This window comes from Capricornis sumatraensis, chromosome 23 (assembly GCF_032405125.1).
Source record: "Capricornis sumatraensis isolate serow.1 chromosome 23, serow.2, whole genome shotgun sequence".
NCBI classification, from domain to species: Eukaryota; Metazoa; Chordata; class Mammalia; order Artiodactyla; family Bovidae; genus Capricornis; species Capricornis sumatraensis.
In genome coordinates this window covers 15607427-15627099 of record NC_091091.1, presented here as the reverse complement: position 1 = coordinate 15627099, position 19673 = coordinate 15607427, and the positions used below count along the sequence as shown (strand labels likewise).

Genomic DNA, 19673 nt, shown 5'->3' with positions numbered 1-19673 from the left:
TTATCTCTGATGTTTTCTTCTAGTAATTTCCATCCACTGAGTGCCACCCACCTTCTTGTCACCCCACCCCCCACCCCAGCCTGCTCATTGGCTTTTAATTCCCTCTTGAAAGTGAAAGTGTGAGTCACTCAGTCCTGTCTGACTCTTTGCGACTCCATGGAGTACAGCCTGCCAGGCTCCTCTGTACATGGAATTCTACAGACAAGAATACTGGAGTGGGTTGCCATTCCCTTCTCCAGGGGGAATCTACCTGACCCAGGGATCAAACCAGGTCTCCTGCACAGCAGGCAGTTCTTTACTGTCTGAGCCACCAGGAAGCCCCAATTCCCCCTTGTCCATGCCCTATTCTGATATGAGCCCAAGCTCTCTCTTACACTGAAAGATTCCAGGGTAGTAGTCCCCTCCCCTTGAATGAAATCTTCCTGGGCCACTTTAACAAGTCTCATCAAATGTTTTTTTTTTCCCTCTAACAAAGAAAAGGAAGACACTGCTGGGGTTTAGACCCTGAAGAATGGAGAGTCAATTCTCCATTTTCACTGAACACTACTAGCAGCTTCTGATGGGCCAGGAAAATTTAGCTCGCCAGCTATCACCTCTTAAGGATTTTAAAAGAAGGTCTATGGAGAACTCTTTTGCAACTAAAAAGGATCAGCCTCCAGGACACCAATTTTGTAAACCCCTATTAGGACCTCAGGATTGAGTTTGCTTGAAATAACTCATTCATTTTTCTGCCATACGATAGGGGGCACCCTTTAACTGATTCAAAACAATTTCTTCTATAAGTTACTGCTGAGTGAGTGTGCTCAACAGCAGGAGAAAAGAAACCGAAAAAGTTAAAAAAATCTTTTTTCTTTTACTGACTAAGTCAAGTTTTAAAACTCCAGGACGATCAGAAAAGAATGCAAGGGGTAACAGAAAACCAATTACTTGGGCTTCGAGTATTGTCACTTATTAGCAGCAGCGTTTTAGTAGTCTTCTGACCTGTCTACATTTGTTAGCTCCAGTTTCATTTGTTGCCCACAATTAATTTTTAGCTGGCTTTTGTCCTTTTCACTTCCACATTTCCCGAATTCTTAAGCGGGTGCCTGCAGAGCTGCGGAGACTTGGGCGTTTGGATATCAGTTTACACGTAGCCTTCAGTAAATAATCCGTCAGGGACCCACCCATTGCCTCTCCTCCTTCCCTCTTCGCTGGACGAGTCATCCCTCGCCTTCTCTCCCGGGCAGCGCGGCCGGGATCCAGAGCCCTAGGCTCCTTAACTTCGTTGCTGAAGTTTGCCTTCTGTCCATTGAGAGCCATGCTTCGAGTGATTGTGGAATCTGCCAGCAATATCCCTAAGACGAAATTTGGGAAACCGGATCCTATTGTTTCTGTTATTTTTAAAGGTAAGGTCAAGTTTGCTTCTTTTTCTCCAGTCCTGCTTTGGAATGTTAGTTTCTTGGGTCTACACATTCTCTGAAAGTCTGCGATTGATCAAATCCTCTGGGGCTATAGCTGGAATTTGTTACCTGTACAGGTCAGGGGAGAGGACCGATTCCTGTGGAAGGCATTTGATTTTCCGCAGGGCTTTGAGGCTCATTGGATGACCGGATGTTTGAATTCTAATAGCCCTTGGAGTAAACCATGTACCAACTTTCAAGTATCAAAATGTTCTGGGAAAAAAAATAGTTCTGTGTTGGTCCAGATTAAGAGTTTCAGTAGTCTTGGATACATTTTTATTGCCTCTGCCTGTGAGAAATGGATAAAGGAGGAAAAAGCACAATTAAGTTGTTTGAAGTATCATTACTTGGTAAAACAGCCCTTTGCTGCTTTTATTGTCACTGGGCTTCTGGGAGGTGGAGTAAAGGTATTGTTTTGGTTTGTTTCATGTTGTTTTGTGCCTCTGTGTAGTTGTTCTTCATTTCTCCAAAGTTATGGTGTTTTTTGTGTGTTCCGTCGCTTTTATTTATTTATTTTTTGTTCCGTTGCTTTTAAACTGCTCCTAGAGGAAAGAGCTCTGAACAATGCAAATTTGCAGTTTAGGCATCTAGTTTGGACTTGCTCTAGTGACTTAGAAATCTCTGGATGTCAGTTTTCTCTTTTGCAAAACAAATGAGGCGGGTGTAGACTAGATCATCTTTAAAAGGCTTGTTGTAATTCCGACAGGTGATATTTCTTGACATTTAATTGCAATGGAGGGGGACAGCAGTGGTTGGAGGGATGGCACACTCTCAGCCATGGTAGGTCATTCCAGTTTGGGCTAGAGTGATGTGTCTAAAGCTGAATTTAGGAGCTTTAGCCGGTTCTGTTTGTCCAAGGTCATTGGTAAGATTGCCAGTTCACTCCTTGGCAGGAAAAATGAAAGGGAGTGAGAGAGGAGGGCAGAAAAAGTGGGAGCCTTGATGGGTGTGTGGATCCTGATCAAACCTCCGCACGTTTCTCTCTCACTACTTCTCCCTTCCAGTTTCTGAGTAACCTGTGCCTTTTTTCTTTCTTTTGTCCATTTTATCTCTGTTCCTCTTCTGAAATCTCCGCCTCTGAGATGAGCAGAGAAATGAAACCCAAAGCTGCCAAATGATTGGTTAGTTAAAAAAGATTTGGGAAACAAAAGTTGGATTCTTAATGTACAACATAGTTAAGAATCTGGTTAGTGAGTATCACGTACTTATGTTACATCAGGGTTCCCCTGCATGTGTTCTTTTAAAAAATCTTTTTCTTTTTTTATTTTCAAATGTATTTTTATTGCAGTTACATTGATTTGCAACATTTTATGTTTTATATAATATCCTATTTCTACTTCTGTATGTACTGCAGCATGCTTACCACCAAATATTTAATTTCCATTCTTCATTACACAGTTGATCCCCGTTACACATTTTGCCTTCCTCCCCTCCCCTCCCCTCCTGGTAACTGCTACTCTGTTCTCTATATCTACGTGTTTTGGGTTTTCTTTGTTTTTTTTTCATTTGGTTTGTTCATTTGTTTTTTATAATTTTGCATATGAGTGAAATCATATGGTGTTAATATTTGTCTTTCTCTGTTTGATGTATTTCATTTAGCATAATACCCTCAAGGTCTATCCATGTTGTTGCAATGGTGAGGTTTTACCATTTTAAAAAATTCCTGAGTAATACTCCATTGCATATCTATATATACCATATCTTCTTTATCCATTCATCCATTGGTATGCACTTAGGTTATTTCTATATCTTGGCTATTGTAATTAATGCTGCAATGAACACAGGGGTGCACACGTCTTTTCAAATTAGTGTTTGTTTATTCTTTAGATAAATGCCAGAAGTGGGATAGCTGAATTATGTTGCAGTTCTATTCTTAATTTTTTGAGGAATCTCTATAGTCTTTTTCATAGTGACTGGACTAGTTCACATCCCCACCAACAATGTATGAAGGTTCCCTTTTTCCACATTTTCACCAACACTTTTTATTTCTCACCTTTTGGATAGCAGCCATTCTGACAGATATCTCACTGTGGCTTTGTAAAAAAATTTTTCTTGAAGCAGTTACATAATTGGGACATAAGATGGAAAGTTTTTTTCCTTCACCATTGACATGTAAAGACATGTAAAAATATGTTGGGTTCAATCTGGTAACGTCATGGGACAAGTCATATAGATTGTAAAGGAACTGGAATGTAACACTGTATTGAAATCTGACTTATTTGTCTGGAGTATGTATTGGTCAAAAATTTTAAATGACTAAAATTATGTCTGCCTAAGGCTGTGAACATAAACACTCAACTGAAAGTGGAAAACTTCAGTTAATGTGGGCCAATATAGGTTATCTAAATTATTACATTTACTAGATTATTTAGCTTCAGGCTCTTTTCTAGTCTCCTTTGGTTGTATAAGTTGAATGGTAAAGTCATTCATTTATTCACCTGACAAGCAACCTAATGGAAGAAACAACTCAGCTCCCGCGTAGGAGTATCTGGACTCTGGCTAATGTTGATAGAATAGCTGATGATCCGGATTTAACCAGCCAGGTCTCAAATTTCTTCGTTGTGGAATCATGGGAACTGATCTTGAGATTTCTTTCAGTTTTAAGGTTCTATAATTTTACAGTTCCATGTATTGAATAACTGCTCTGAGCAGGGTATGAAAGGCATTGCTTTAGGCACTAAAGCAGATATAATAATGACTATGGGATTTTTCTTGCTTTCAGTCTATTCCAATCATTTAAGATATTGGTGATAGCAAACCCTTTCTAGGTGTGCCTTCCAATTTTGAGCACTGGGTAAGTAAGATTGAGTAACATTCCGTTCTGACAGAATTGAGGATACTGATATCACCATAAATCCATCAGCTGGAATGGAGCAAAACCAGATGTGCTTCATGGGGTGGCGTGAGTGAGAAATGAGGAGAGTAAGATGTGAAAAGCCCTAACAGGTTCAAGACAGCACCCAAGAAAGCCCCTGAGTTTACTGAGTGTATAGTTTTGCCTCTTGAGTGCATGAAACAGCAAGATCTGGCAGTAATCAGCACTTCTCTTTTCAAGCTGTAGGACTGTAGGCAGAATGGCTAAGTGCTGGGAGTGTTAATGGTGATGGCTGTGTAGACACTGAGCCCCCCTGTAGACTTTAGCTGGGAACATGCTGTACTGACAGCCGACTGGCTTAGAGTTGACTTCAGTCTCTCATGTTCATTCCCCTTCTGAGGCTGAAGTCAGGACCTTGTATGAACCAGCAGGATCTGAGGATTCCTGAAGTCCCTGTGGTGTGGATGTCATGGATACTTAGCAGTGCAAAAGGAGAGAGTTTTCACATTCTTAGGGTGCACTGGGTTCTGCAAGCCAACTCTGGATCGGAAGAGCAGAGTGCTTGTCAGTCTGTGGTGGCCATTCTCCCTTGAGTCTCACACAGACAGCCAGGCTGTGAGACTAATCTAGTTGAAATTAGATTAGACAGACTTCTGAGGCCTCTTCCAACGCTTAGACTTTATGATTCCCCCGAACATTACAGATCAAAAAAGTTTGTTTAATATTAAAGATTTTTAATTAAAAAATATATGCATGTAGAAACAAAACCGACTAACAATCCAAAGGAGATTATACAACTAAAAAGTGACAGTTCTCACCACGTCCCTCCTTTCTCTCCAGTCTTGCTACCTAGGGGTAACTACTCTGAATAGTTTGATATGAATCCTTTCTGATTTTTTGCTAAAGAGTTGTAAGTTTGCTGCTACTGCTGCTGCTAAGTCGCTTCAGTCATGTCTGACTCTGCACGACCCCATAGAGGGCAGCCCACCAGGCTCTGCCGTCCCTAAGATTCTCCAGGCAAGAACACTGCAGTGGGTTGCCATTTCCTTCTCCAGTGCAGGAAAGTGAAAAGTGAAAGTGAAGTCGCTCAGTGGTGTCTGACTCTTCGTGACCCCATGGACTGCAGCCTACCAGGCTCCTCCGTCCATGGGATTTTCCAGGCAAGAGTACTGGAGTGGGTTGCCATTGCTTTCTCCGTGTAAGTTTGCTAAAAAGTTGTAATTTTTTGCTAAAAGTCATAAGTAGCTACTCCCTGTTAGCAAGGAGGCTGCAATGGATCCTTATAGTGGACCTCCTTGTAAAAGTGAACATTTCTGAAAGACAGATTCCCTGGTGTTTGTATGTGTGTATATCTCTGTGTATGTATATGTGTGCGTTTCTTTTCTTTTAAAGGCAGTCTTGTTGACTATTGCCGATGACTTCCATTTGGCTAGTCTCCTGCCTCTGTGTCAAATCTCTTGAAAAGATTGGTTGGAAGGAAATTTTCTTGCACACTTTTATATTGTACTTTTACAGTGTGGCAACATTATGTCCATATTCAACATTTGACTCCCAAAGAGCATAGTTGTAGCAACTACTAACAGTTATCTCATTTGTCCTTATCACGTCCATTCCATCAGCCAGAATTTTCTCACTTCTGGTCTTGTGTAGCTCTTTGGGGTCTCTGTGGAATAGCTACTGCTTAGTCTAGATGTCACTAAAGAATTGTCATGTTATTGCTTATTTTTCCAGATGTTTGTTATTTCATCTGGACATGTTTTGAGACTGAAATCCTGGTATTTCTAGGGTACCCCCTGCATTGAGCTTATCAACTTTGTAGTCTTGAGGAAACCACTTAACCTCTCTGAGAATCCCTTTTTCCTCTTTTGAAAAATGGGCCTCTGGTGGCTTATCTGAAAGGAAGTAGATTTGTGAAATTCCCCAAAGATTGTGATTTATGCAATAGAGAATTCTCTATTTTTAGCAAACACTACTTAGCTACTTGAAAATTTGAAAAAAAAAAGTTGAGTTAGGAAAGTGATATTTTAAGTAAAGGGAAAAGCTAGGAAATTCCAATTAAGAATGGTGAAGTATGATGGGAGAAAGATCCAGTGAGTCTCATTCACTGTCATCTGTGAAGGTACCTAGTGAGTGGCCCACACGGTGACCTGGTTTACCCAGACTATACTGTGCTGTGCGTGCTTAGTTGCTCAGTCGTGTCCAGCTCTTTGAGACCCCATGGACTGTAACCCGCCAGGCTCCTCTGTCCATGAGGATTCTTCAGGCAAATACTGGAGTGGGTTGCCTCATGCCCTCCTCTAGGGGATCTTCCCAAGCTAGGGATCGAACCTAGGTCTCCCACATTGTGGGCAGATTCTTTACCATCTGAGCCACCAGGGAAGCCCAAGAATACTGGAATGGGTAGCCTATCCCTTCTCCAGGGGATCTTCCCGACCCAGGAATCAACTGGGGTCTCCTGCATTGCAGGCAGATTCTATACCAGTTGAGCTACCAGGGAAGACCATACTGTAGGGCTAGTCAAAGATTCCCACTGGCACAAACTGACAAGCAGGCCACATTGGTACTCTGACAGAACTACTGCGTTGCTTTTACGAAACACTCTGGGAAGCAAAACTGTTCAAGGTACTGAATCATCCCCATCACTTCTGGGAGAACAGGGTTTGGAGACTCACTATCTGTGGAAAGTAGCCCCACCTTATCAAGACATGGAAACTCTGAAAAGTACACTTTCCAAAGGCATATTTTATAGACTCTCAGTTATTTGAAGTGAAGTGAAGTGAAGTGAAGTCACTCAGTCGTGTCTGACTCTTTGCGACCCCATAGACTGCAGCCTAACAGGCTTCTCCACCCATGGGATTTTCCAGGCAAGAATACTGGAGTGGGTTGCTATCTTCTTCTCCAGGGGATCTTCCTAACCCAGGAATTGAACCTGGGTTTCCTGCATTGCAGGCAAATGCTTTACCCTCTGAGCCACCAGGGAACAAAACCACAATTGCCTTTGAAAAACAAATCAGTGTGACTTGTTTTCCTCCTGCACAACAAATCTTAAGTGTATGCCCTTAAGGTGTCCAGGGGTGCTGGCCTTTGATTGGTTGGGGTTTACTGGTGGGTCTCTCCATCCCCATGGGATCTGGCTCTGCCTCGGAGGCATGACGCAGGAGGCGGGGGATGCCCTGGTGGCTCAGGGGTAGAGAACCCACCTGCCAATGGATGAGACATGGGTTTGATCCCTGGTCTGGGAAGATTCCACATGCTGAGGAGCAATTAAGCCCATGCAGCCCAACTGCTGAGCCTGTGCTCTGGGGCCTAGGAGCCACAGCTGCTGAGCTTGGGCACCCTAGAGCCTGTGCTTTGCAACAGGAGAAGCCACTGCGATGAGAAGCCCAAGCACTGCAGCCAGAGAGTAGCACCCCCTCCCCACAACTGGAGAAAAGCCAGAGCAGCAACAGAGACCCAGTAAGGTCAGAAAGAAATAAATAAATGATTAAAAAGAAAAAAAGAAGTCATGGGGTTTTTACGTCCTCTGCCGCTCTATCATAGCACGGATGTTGAATATACGTCTTAAAGATTGACCCTGGAAACAGTGCCCCGGCAGGAGATGTAAGACAATAAAGTCATTAATTCCTGGTCTTGAAATGGTCAGAAGTCCACCATTCTCTCTTCTTTCAGGAAGAATTACATTTATTATTCTCTCAGGTGCTTTGTGGATTAGGCTTGGCAAAGGGCCACTTCATACATTATTTCTGAACACCGAGTCCCTAGCACCTGCTACCCAAGGGCAAATCAGTATCATACTACTTTTTGCTTCCTTGATTCTGGCTGGGAAAATGTGAAGCTGCCAGTTTTATGTTGAAAATTTGTGTACGAAACGTTCAGTGGTCTGTAAGGCAGAATGTGTCTGCCATATTATGGCAGTGATTACTTCACTTTGTAATTCCTATTGAACAGCTGTTCTGTTGAGTAGGGGGTGTGCTTTGAGAGACTCTGAGCAGAGTTTTCTCTTAGAAACATCTGCTTAGACATTTAAGCTTTATCAGCAAACTTGGCCTTGAGCATTAGGATAAAAGCTTATTAGACATGAGGATGCAAAAACCCTGGGCTTTGGAGCCAGGGAGGCTTAGGAATGAGCATTCCAATTTTCACCTCTTTCTAAGTGCTCATGAGCTAATGAATTAAAACCTTCAGCTGCAGAGTTATTATAGTTCAACTAGGAGTTATTATACCTCCTACCTTGCAGGGATGTTTGAGTGTTAAATGAATACATATATAAAACTGCACATGGGAATTCCTAAACTTCCTTCCCTATTTGATAACGTTTACTTTTATGGAGCCCTAAAATGTGCCAGACCGTATAACAGAAATTAAGTCTAGAAAAATACATATCACATGGTTTGTCTTCTGTGTCTAGGGAACCAGCTGGTTGGAATACAAGAATGAGTTACAAACCAGAATAGACATGCAAAGGTTATAATGCAAGAGCAGATGAAAGAGTGGAAATCCTCATGGAGACCGTGTCCTTGAGTTGAACTTAAAGGATGACAGAAATAATGAAAAGAAAGACATTCCAGGTTTGGACCAATGTCAGAAAAGGCCAGGGAGCCCCTGTCCTTTGGGATGAGGTTGACTAAGGAGTAATTGGTGTGATTGGGGTTGTCTTTTACTCGTAAACCAGTTGGGAGCCCTAGGTAGCATTGTGGGTGTTTTAGTTCTAGTCAGGTATAAGAAAGATTGAGGGAAGGAGGAGAAGCGGGTGACAGAGGATGAAATGGTTGGATGGCATCACTGACTCAATGGACATGAGCTTCAGCAAACTCTGGGAGATGGTGAGGGACAGGGAAGCCTGGCATGCGGCAGTCCATGGGATCGCAAAGAGTTGCATGTCACTAAGTGACTGAACAACATCAAGACTAATTAAGGGGTGTATTAGTTGAGACAAGTGCTTCTTTCTAAGACACAGGGAGCTCATTTCATGGCTAGAATGAGAAGGAAGAAACTAATGTGAACAGTACTAAGGAAGCAGCCCAACTGAATTAAATTAATAAGAAAACTGCACTGGGCAGGCTAGTTGGACCATGCTTTCTCACTCTTTTCTGTGAAATAGGATTAGGGTTAGGGAGTGCTCAGCCTGTGCAGGCCTGCACGGCTAGGTGGGGCAGCTCTGTCAGAGGCCAACCTGAGGGCTTTACCTACCTGAGACTGGAGAGGGAGGTCCACAGAGGTAGAAGAAAAGCACAGAAATGGAAAGCGATCGCAAAGACACATTTTGTTATTCTTCCAAAAGTCAGATGAGGAGTATCTCCTCAACCAAACTGAACTGTGGTCTCACGTAAGGTCCTTCTCTCAGGCCTCAGTTGTTCCACCATCTAAGGGGTAAGGTGTCCTGTCTGTGTGAGTGCTCAATCCCTAAGTCTTGTCCGACTCTTTTGAGACCCTATGCATTGCGGCCCGCCGGGCTCCTCTGTCCATGGGGTTGCCCATGCAAGAATACTGGCCTGGGTTGCCATTTCCTTATCCAGGGGGTCTTCCCAACTCAGGGATCGAACCCAGGTCTCCTGTGTCTTTTGCATTGGCAGGTGGACTCTTTACCACTGAGCCACCTGGGAATGTCAGCAGGTATTTAATTGCAGGGAACTCAGACTTGCTCAAGGTGGCCACCCTGCTGATTTCTATTGTGGTTGTACTATTTTCAGTTCAGTTCAGTCCAGTCGCTCAGTCGTGTCTGACTCTTTGCGACCCCATGAATTGCAGCACGCCAGGCCTCCCTGTTCATCACCATCTCCCGGAGTTCACTCAGACTCACATCCATCGAGTCCGTGATGCCATCCAGCCATCTCATCCTCGGTCGTCCCCTTCTCCTCCTGCCCCCAGTCCCTCCCAGCATCAGAGTCTTTTCCAATGAGTCAACTCTTCACATGAGGTGGCCAAAGTACTGGAGTTTCAGCTTTAGCATCATTCCTTCCAAAGAAATCCCAGGGTCGATCTCCTTGCAGTCCAAGGGACTCTCAAGGGTCTTCTCCAACACCACAGTTCAAAAGCATCAATTCTTTGGCGCTCAGCCTTCTTCATAGTCCAACTCTCACATCCATACATGACCACAGGAAAAACCATAGCCTTGACTAGACGGACCTTAGTCGGCAAAGTAATGTCTCTGCTTTTGAATATACTATCTAGGTTGGTCATAACTTTTCTTCCAAGGAGTAAGCGTCCTTTAATTTCATGGCTGCAATCACCATTACATTCCCACAAATAGTACTAAAAGGGTTCCATCTTCACATTTTTAACACCATTTGGTATTTTCTGTGTTTTTTTTTTTGTTGTTTGTTTGTTTCTGTGGTTTGTTTGTTTGGGGATAGTAGTCATCCTAATGGGTGTGAACAATAGATTCTTAGCAACTCTCTGTTGACTTGGATTGTCAGCTCATACCTGCCTTATTAACTCACAGTGTTTCTGCAGCGTTAGTGGCCAGCCACGAGGCAGCCCTCCTGTGACCAGAAACCTGCCTGTCGGGGCCCAGCAACAGCTCAAGGGCCTGGTGGCCTCTTGACCAGTGGGGCCCTGGTCTTGTGAGGTCTGGGTAGCTAAGGTTGTGCTGGCAGCCATAGCAGAGCAGAAGGCCAGTGGGAAAGAGCCTTGGTTCCCCACAGTGCCAGGTCTCCCAGTTGGCCTGGACTCCCCAGGGCAAGGCTGGAACCAGAGGGCCCCCAGCTTCTCCCTCCAGCACATCATAGGATGTCAGAGTAGCCCCAGATCAGGTGCCTGTAGTCCTCTCCCCTAACATTCTACACTCCTTCGTGGCACTTAGTGGAATATGCAGTTATGTATTTACGGGCTTATTTGATTTCTGTCTGCTTCCTCCATCAGAATAGAAGCTTCTTGAGCACAGGGGCCATGTCTCTTTCTTCAACACCTTGCTCACTGCCTGGCAGATAGTAGATGACCAATTAGTGGTGTTGAAGGCATGATTCTGGCTCCTCCCTTCAGTCATTCAGTTTAGGATCTCACAAGCCAGGGGAACCAGATAGGAACAAATGATACCAGATCCCTGTGCCCACAAACTACAAAACTGATCTTGAGTGTGTAGTCCTTCAGAGTTTCCACATGCTATTTGGGATCCATTAAGCAGTGTCAGACTTTATTTTTTTGGGCTCCAAAATCACTGCAGATGGTGACTGCAGCCATGAAATTAAAAGATGCTTACTCCTTGGAAGAAAAGTTATGACCAACCTAGATAGTATATTCAAAACCAGAGACATTACTTTGCCGACTGAGGTCCGTCTAGTCAAGGCTATGGTTTTTCCTGTGGTCATGTATGGATGTGAGAGTTGGGCTGTGAAGAAAGCTGAGTGCCAAAGAATTGATGCTTTTGAACTGTGGTGTTGGAGAAGACTCTTGAGAGTCCCTTGGACTACAAGGAGATCCAACCAGTCCACTCTGAAGGAGATCAGCCCTGGGATTTCTTTGGAAGGAATGATGCTGAAGCTGAAACTCCAGTACTTTGGCCACCTCATGAGAAGAGTTGACTCACTGGAAAAGACTCTGATACTGGGAGGGATTGGGGGCAGGAGGAGAAGGGGGTGACCGAGGATGAGATGGCTGGATGGCATCACCGACTCGATGGACGTGAGTTTGAGTGAACTCCGGGAGATGGTGATGGACAGGGAGGCCTGGCATGCTGCAGTTCATGGGGTTGCAAAGAGTTGGACACGACTGAGCAACTGAACTGAACTGAACTGAAAGCTGCATCTCAAAGGAAAATGGAAGGCAGGGGAGTCCTAGCCTACCTCTGACCTTGATATTAGGGCTTTGGTCTAATCAATGGCAAGAAACCTCTCTGAATCTCAGTTTTCCTAGCTGTGAAGTGGTTATAAGACCTACCCCTGAAGGTTATGAAAGTCAAATGAGTATTTAAGGTACCTGGACTGAAAATAGATGTTTAGTGTCATCTTGCCTCCTGAAGTTTTGTTTCCTTTGCACATTGCGAAGTGAAAAATTAGTAGGCTAGGTTAGAGACTAAATAATATGTTTTCAAATTAAATGAAGACAGTTGAGGCAGAACCTGTTTGCTCTCCTTTAATTAAATTAATTAATTAATTTCTGGCTGTGCCGCTTATAGGATCTGAGTTCCCCAACCAGGGATTGAACCTAGGCCCTTAGCAGTGAAAGCTCTGAGTCTTAACCACTGGACTGCCAGAGAATTGCCTGTTCTCCATTTAGGAGGCAAAGCTACAACCTAGAAGAGAGGTCTAGTTGGGGTTCATATTTTGTCAGAACAGCTAGTCGTTATGGTGAGAATAAAACAGATCATTTTACTAAATGTTCTTTACTTCATTTGGCAGACACTTCTTTGTGTGCCTACTGTGTGCTTGATTGTTGAGAGCATTGCTGTCCAATAGTACCTTCTATGATAGTGGTGATGTCCAAGATCTGCCGTCTCTAACAGAGCCATGAGAGACACGTGCGGATAGTGATCACTGAAATGTGGTCAGTGTGACTTCATGAACTGAACTGCTAATATTATTTCATTCAAATATTCATGGATACATGAGGTTGTTGACAACTCTGTTGGACAGCACAGAGAACAGAACAGCCTCTGTGGCTAAGAGTTCACCATGTCCTCCCACTCACTGTTCCCAGCATCTCTTACCTCAGTTGTCTCAGATGTAAAATGGAGAGGATAATAGTCCAAAACTCGGAAAATAATTACAAAAGAGAAAACATGTAAGAAGTGCTTTAAGTATTGGTTGCTGCTTAGGCCTTCTGGAGATGTTGGCATGGTGGATAACAACCAATTACTCCACCACCACCCTTTACTAAATTCTCACTCTGTGCTCAGACCTCTGTGTATTATCCAATTTCATCTTCACATCGTTTTCAGGAAGTATCACATAGAACCAGACATCCTAGAGTGTGAAGTCAAGTGGGCCTTAGGAAGCAATAGTATGAACAAAGCTCGTGGAGGTGATGGGATTCCAGCTGAGCTATTTCATATCCTAAAAGATGATGCTGTGAAAGTGCTGCACTCAGTGTGCCAGCAAATTTGGAAAACTCAGCTGTGGCTACAGACTGAAAAAGTCAGTTATCATTCCAGTCCCAAAAAAGGGCAATGCCAAAGAATGTTCAAACACAATTGTCCTCATATCACATCCTAGTGAGATAATGCTCAAAATCCTTCAAGCTAGGCTTCAACAGTATGTGAACCAAGAACTTCCAGATGTACAAGCTGGATTTAGAAAAGGCAGAGGAACCAGAGATCAAATTGCCAACATCTGTTGGATCATAGGGAAAGCAAGGGAATTCCAGAAAAACATCTACTTCTGCTTCATTGACTGTGCTAAAACCTTTGACTGTGTGGATCACAACAAACTGTGGAAGATTCTTAAAGAGATGGGCATACTAGGCCATCTTACCTGTCTCCTGAGAAACCTGTATGCAGGTCAAGAAGCAACAGTTAGAACTGAACATGGAACAACTGACTGGTTCAAAACTGGGAAAGGAGTACAACAAGGCTGTATATTGTCACCCTGCTTATTTAACTTATATGCAGAATAGTACATCTTGTGAAACGCCAGGTTGGATGAGTCACAAGCTGGAGTCAAGATTTCTGGAAGAAATGACAACAGCCTCAGATATGCAGATAACACCATTTTAGTGGCAGGAAATGAAGAGGAATTAAAAAGTCTCTTGATGAAGGTGAAAGATACAAGTGAAAAAGCTGGCTTAAAACTCAGCATTCAAAAACTAAGATTATGGCATCTGGTCCCATGACTTCATGTTAAATAGAAGGGGGAAAAGTGGAAGCAGCAACAGATTTTATTTTCTTGGGCCCCAAGTTCACTGTGTGTTGTGACTGCAGCCATGAAATTAAAAGACGCTTACTACTTGCAAGGAAAGCTATGATGAACCTGTGAAGTCGCTCACTCATGTCCAACTCTTTGCAACCCCATGGACTGTAACCTACCAGGCTCCTCTGTCCATGGGATTTTCCAGGCAAGAGTACTGGAGCGGGTTGCCATAAAAAGCAGAAACATCACTTTGCCGACAAAGGTCTATGTATAGTCAAAGCTATGGTTTTTTCCAGTAGTCATGTACGGATGTGAGAATTGGACCATAAAAAAGGCTAAACACTGAAGAACTGATGCTTTTCGACTGTGGTGCTGGAGAGGACTCTTGAGAGTCCCTTGGATTGCAAGGATATCAGCCAATCCTAAAGGAAATCAACCCTGAATATTCATTGGAAGGACTGATGCTGAAGCTGAAGCTCCAGTACTTTGGCCACCCAATCCGAAGAGGCAATTCATTGGAAGAGACCCCGATGCTGGGAAAGATTGAGGGCAGGAAGAGAAGAGGGCAACAGAGGATGAGGTGGCTGGATGGCATCACTGACTCAATGAACATGAGTTTTAGCAAACTCTGGGAAACAGCCAAGAACAGAGAAGCCTGGTGTGCTGCAGTCCATGGAGTCACAAAGAGTCAGACATGACTTAGCAACTGAACAACAGTAGCAACGAGGTATTATTATGATCTTCATTTTACCCATGAGGAAACTGAGGCAGAGACAGTTTAGAATTCAGCCCTGGACTCTGATTCCAAAGCCTCCAGTGTGTCTTCTTGGAGGTCATTGTAGTTACAGAGAAAAAACACAATGTGTGCCTTAAATATCCGAGTCAAATTATGATCCTCCCTCCCTCCTCTGAGCAAATTGAGTTGTTTTGTCTGCCAGGTCATCTGAACTCAGTCTAAGAGAGGAAGACTGTGTACCAAGAACAAAAGAACTTTAAAAACAAGAAAAAACAAAACCCGGCCCTCCTGTGGTGAGTTTCCACAGGGTACTTAATCCTTTAGGACTGTGCTGTGACTCAGAAGCTCAGAGCTAACATAACTTCTCAGTGAATCAGTTCCTCTGAGAGTCAAGTGGGAGCCATTTTATTAGTGGAGACCACAACTCTTATATAAAATAGTAAGATCCTCGTACATGAATGGCAGGGTGAGTTTCCACTTTTCATTACCTTAGTTTTCTGGATTTTTATTTTCATCATCTTATCATTGCAATAGGATAACATGTTTTTTTTCTTTTTAATCCCTTCCCTTATCTCTCTTTCATTATTTAAAAAAAGGAAAAACATGTTCCTTGTGGTTACCTCTCCTCCTTGTTGGAATTCACTGCCTGGGCAGTCCCTGTCTCTCTCCATCCTCTTTTTCCCTTCTGTTTCTTCCCACTGCTCCTCTTAAGCATAAACTCATTCAGCAAATCTTGGTCAAGAGTACTTTGCCAGGCTGTGGTCTCAGCACTGCAAGCTGGATGGGAAACAAGCCAGACTTGGCCGCGCATGCATGCAGCTTATAGTCTAGCTGTAGGTCCAGGAAGAGTTCAGTGGATTTGGAGTTAAAGAAGTTTAATCTCCTGGAAAGGAAGCATTATTTCTGCAGATTATATTGATGACCAGCTAGGAAACATTGCACTAAAGCTTCACGCAGATGCATTCATTTATTTCTCACCAAAAAAAAAAATTTGAAATCCCTCATTTTATAACTGAAGAGCCCAAGTGTTGGGGAGAATAAGTGGCCTTGTTCGAGACCGCACGCTAGGTTTGAGGTGGGGCTGGCTTACAGGGACCCACCTTGAGGCTGTAACATTCACTCCTGTGTGGTGACACTGGCTTTTGGTCACACCTGCATTTGACCTACCCTGGGGTAACTAGTGCACCGGGGATTAAGGGCTTAGATCCCTAAACCTGATAATCCAGGTTCTGTTTCCTTGGGCAAATTCAGCCCTGAGGGCATCCGATCAGACCAGCGATAGGGCCTGGGGCTGTGGTTCCTTGGAGCCAGACACTTCAGACTTCAGAGGCCTTGTCCAGGCCCCAGATAACCTCCAGTTTGTCCCAGTGTGCTGGACACATTATGATGGCCTCCAGGTGTGACATGGCCTGAGGAAGGATCTTGCTCCTAGGGTGCTTACAGTGTAGAGCCTTTTCTCGGGCTTACTCGTGATTGTTCTTCATAGCAACTCTAGCAGGTGTCCAGGACGTGATTGTTTATACTCCTTTCACAGATGAGGACCTTGAGTCTCAGGGAGGACAAGAGTGGCCAAAGCGGGGTGACCAGGAAGAGGCAAGGACCAGAAACCAGACCCAAGACTCTTTTGCCCAGGCGCCTTCCCACTGCATTGTGGGTGTCTGGTTTTCTTTGTGCTTGGCATCTCTCTTGCGTTTCTACCCTCCAGCCCCTCCCACTACCAAGCAGCCACCCACGGACACCCCCGATTCCCAGCTCTCCCTCATACCTGCAGCAGCTGATCAGCCTGGCTGGCTCGAGAGCTTAGGGGCCACAGCCATTCTCAACATGGAAAGGAGGGCTGGGTGCAGTGGATCAAAACTGCTGGCAATGGCACAAGTCTCATTTAAAGAGATGATTAATTATGGAACACCAAGACCTGAGGCTGAGCATCATAATTCAGCTAAAATTATTGCCCAGAAGAGTAAGGATGGAGTTAGCAAGATTTTGATTCAGAGCTTTGTGCTTATTTTCAAAATTCTTTTCTGTGACAATTTTCTCTTGATAACAGTTTCTTGGAGTCAGAAGCCCAGAGGGCATGGATCCATGTTTATGATTCTGACTCTAATCCTATACAGAGGCATGTCCCCTGTGTCCCAACACTTTCATTCTCTCTCCTTTGATCCTCAGTGCAGCCCTGCAAAGAGGCCTTTTACATCCCCCTCTGCAGAACACTGAGGCCTTGAGGAGCCCTTTTGAAACCATTTTAAATCTTTGTTTTAGTCACTAAATCCTGTCTGACACTTTTGCCACCCCATGGACTGTAGCTCTTGGGTAAACTCCTGGAGTTGGTGATGGACAGGGAGGCCTGGCGTGCTGCGGTCCTTGGGGGTCACAGAGTCAGACACAACTGAGCGACTGAACTGAACTGGGCTGTAGCTCACCAGGCTCCTCTGTCCATGGAATTCTCCAGTCAAGAATACTGGAGTGGGTTGTCATTTCCTTCTCCAGGGGATCTTTCCCACCCAGAGATTGAACCCACTCTCTTACATCTCCTGCACTGGCAGGTGGATTCTTTACCACTGAGCCACCGGGGAAGCCCTCTGAAACTCTTGGAATGCCTATCTCCTCAAGCAGGGTCCAAAGTGAATCTGCAGAGCACCAGGCTTAATTGACTAGCAAATTATGTCTCAGAAACATGCCAGGCAGAGGTGTGAGAGGTTAAGAGTCTTAGGAGCCAGAACACCTGCATGGATATTCTGGATTTCTTACTGGCAGGTGAGCCTGGAGAAGCTCCTCAATTGTATTGTGCTACCGGGCATAAATAAGGATAATAATAGCAACAGGTGACATACAGAGCCCTTTGAAGAATCCCTGGCATATTATGAGCCCCCAAATTTGGTACCCATTTCTTTTGGGCATTAGGTCCCAATGTTTATGAATGAGGAAATCTAGGTATAGAGAGTTGGAGTCAGTGCCCAAGGTCATCAGCTGGTAAGTGGTGAAAATGTGGCAGGTCACCTGCACCCTCAGCCTGAGGTGGTGGTGAAGAGCACAGGTTTGGAAATGAGACAGGCTTGGGGCTGAAGCTGAGCTCTCTCACTTAGTAGTTGTATGATCCTGAGTTAACATCCCTGAACCTCAGTCTCATCTGCAAAATGGAGAAATTAGCACCTCGCTGTTGACCACACCCACAGGCCTTGCCCAGCTTCAAGGTTGAAGACAGACCCCAGAGTCAGCAACAGAGACATAAGTGGTTTAATGGAGAAGGGAGTCTGAAGCCAGGTCCTGGAGCAACACTCACCTTGTGCAGCAGATGCCTGGATGTGTTGGCAGTCTTTGCTCCAGGAGCTGGGAGAGGGAGGGGAACTTACCAGTTATAGAGGAATTGATGTCATGTGGGCTTATTAGTTACCAGGGAAACCTAGAAGGCCACATCTCTCATTGCCCGTTTGATAAGGACAGTGGTTAACTAGAGCCTGGGGCAAGTACCTAGGAAGGTCAGTCAGGTGAGTAAGATACAGGTGAAGCAGGGGATGGTCAGAGAGCAAGACAACAGCCATCTTTACTGAAAACCACAGTGGCTGTCTGTATCGTATCTGTGGTATCTGGTTGCAGTGCCCTCTACATACCCGACCCCAGAGATATCACTGAAGAGGGGCAAACAAAGATTGTAAGGGTTGTGCAGGGTTTGTAAGGGTGAGTGTATGGTCAGGCCACTCAAGATGGCTGTTCTCTTGCTCTCTGCACATCCCCTGCCCAACCAGTTCCTGCTTCACCTGTACCCCATGCTCACAACTGACCATCCTACTACTGGCCCTAGGTCCCAGTTGGTGATTGTTCTTATCAAAGGGACTGTGAGGGGCATGCCCCTCTGTGGTTTCCCTGGTAACTCATGAGCCCACCTGGCCTCAATTCCAGCCCTGGGAGTCAACGCTGCTGCCATATTCTGCTGCACATGGTGGGGTGTTGCTCCAGGACCTTACTTCAGACGTGTGCGCTCCCTGGTTCATTAAACCACTGATGTCTCTGTTGTTGACTCTGGGCTGTTTCTTCAGTCTTGAAGCTGGGCAAGCAATAGGCTTTGTGGGCTTGCAGGGTTCGGCCCAACAATTGGCAGAGCAGCCAGGAGACTGAGGAAACTCCCGTGAGTGCCGAGATGTTGGGAAATACAGGACAGGGAATGGAAAGGTGTGGGCGTCATCCACCAGCATTTGGGGCCCAACAGTTGAGGGGGGCATCCCAGAAGTTATGGGGAAATTCTGAGGTGGCTATCCACTGGTATGAGGAGACCCGGGGGGCTGTCCCTGGTGAATGGGGGCTGCCAAGAGATCTGTAGAAAAATGGTCTCTCATGACTGCTGTTGTATCAAAGGGAGGCTTTGGTAATTGGTTAAGTCAGCTTTCTAGAAGGAACTGGTATTCCTCATGTGCCTTTTATATGTCAATTATCTATCTGGCCTCTCTGGAACTTTAATCTTATGCGATCTTAAAGAGTAAAGGAGTAAAAAGAACTTTTAGGTAAATTCTGTAGAAATAATTATACTTTGAGAATGTCTATCTGAAATAGTCTCTCCAGATTTTAGTGACTTGAAGATTTTAGACTTGAAACTAAAGTTGAAAGATGAGTGTTCATGGGTCATTTCAAATAGGATAAAATATTGGGACATTACTTGCCAGGCAGGTCTAAGTTTATCTACTTTTGTCTGCTTACAAGAGGGGGACCGAAGCATTAAGTTTTTCAATCAGGAAAATGCACAATTACTTCTTGGTTTTTGCCAAAAACTGAGGTTTTCAAGGGTTAAGATTATAATCAGTCTTAACTCTTGTAACTGTTTCCTTATGAATTACATTGTGATCAGGTGTTTAACTGTGCCTTTTTACTTTTTTGTCATTTATAGATAGTTATTGTTTTACTTGATGCTT

At 44.4% G+C, this 19673-nt stretch overlaps 1 protein-coding gene across 2 annotated transcripts in view; it reads left to right on the top strand.

Annotated features, from left to right (window-relative positions):
- Positions 1–1287: 1287 nt before the first annotated feature.
- The window catches only part of MYOF (myoferlin), a 175426-nt gene continuing 157040 nt past the window's right edge, over positions 1288–19673 (top strand). For both annotated transcript variants that reach the window (XM_068961267.1, XM_068961266.1), the window contains exon 1: positions 1288–1385. In XM_068961267.1, the coding sequence (XP_068817368.1) occupies positions 1298–1385 (88 nt within the window). In that variant the 5' untranslated portion in view covers positions 1288–1297. The remainder of the gene's footprint in view (positions 1386–19673) is intronic.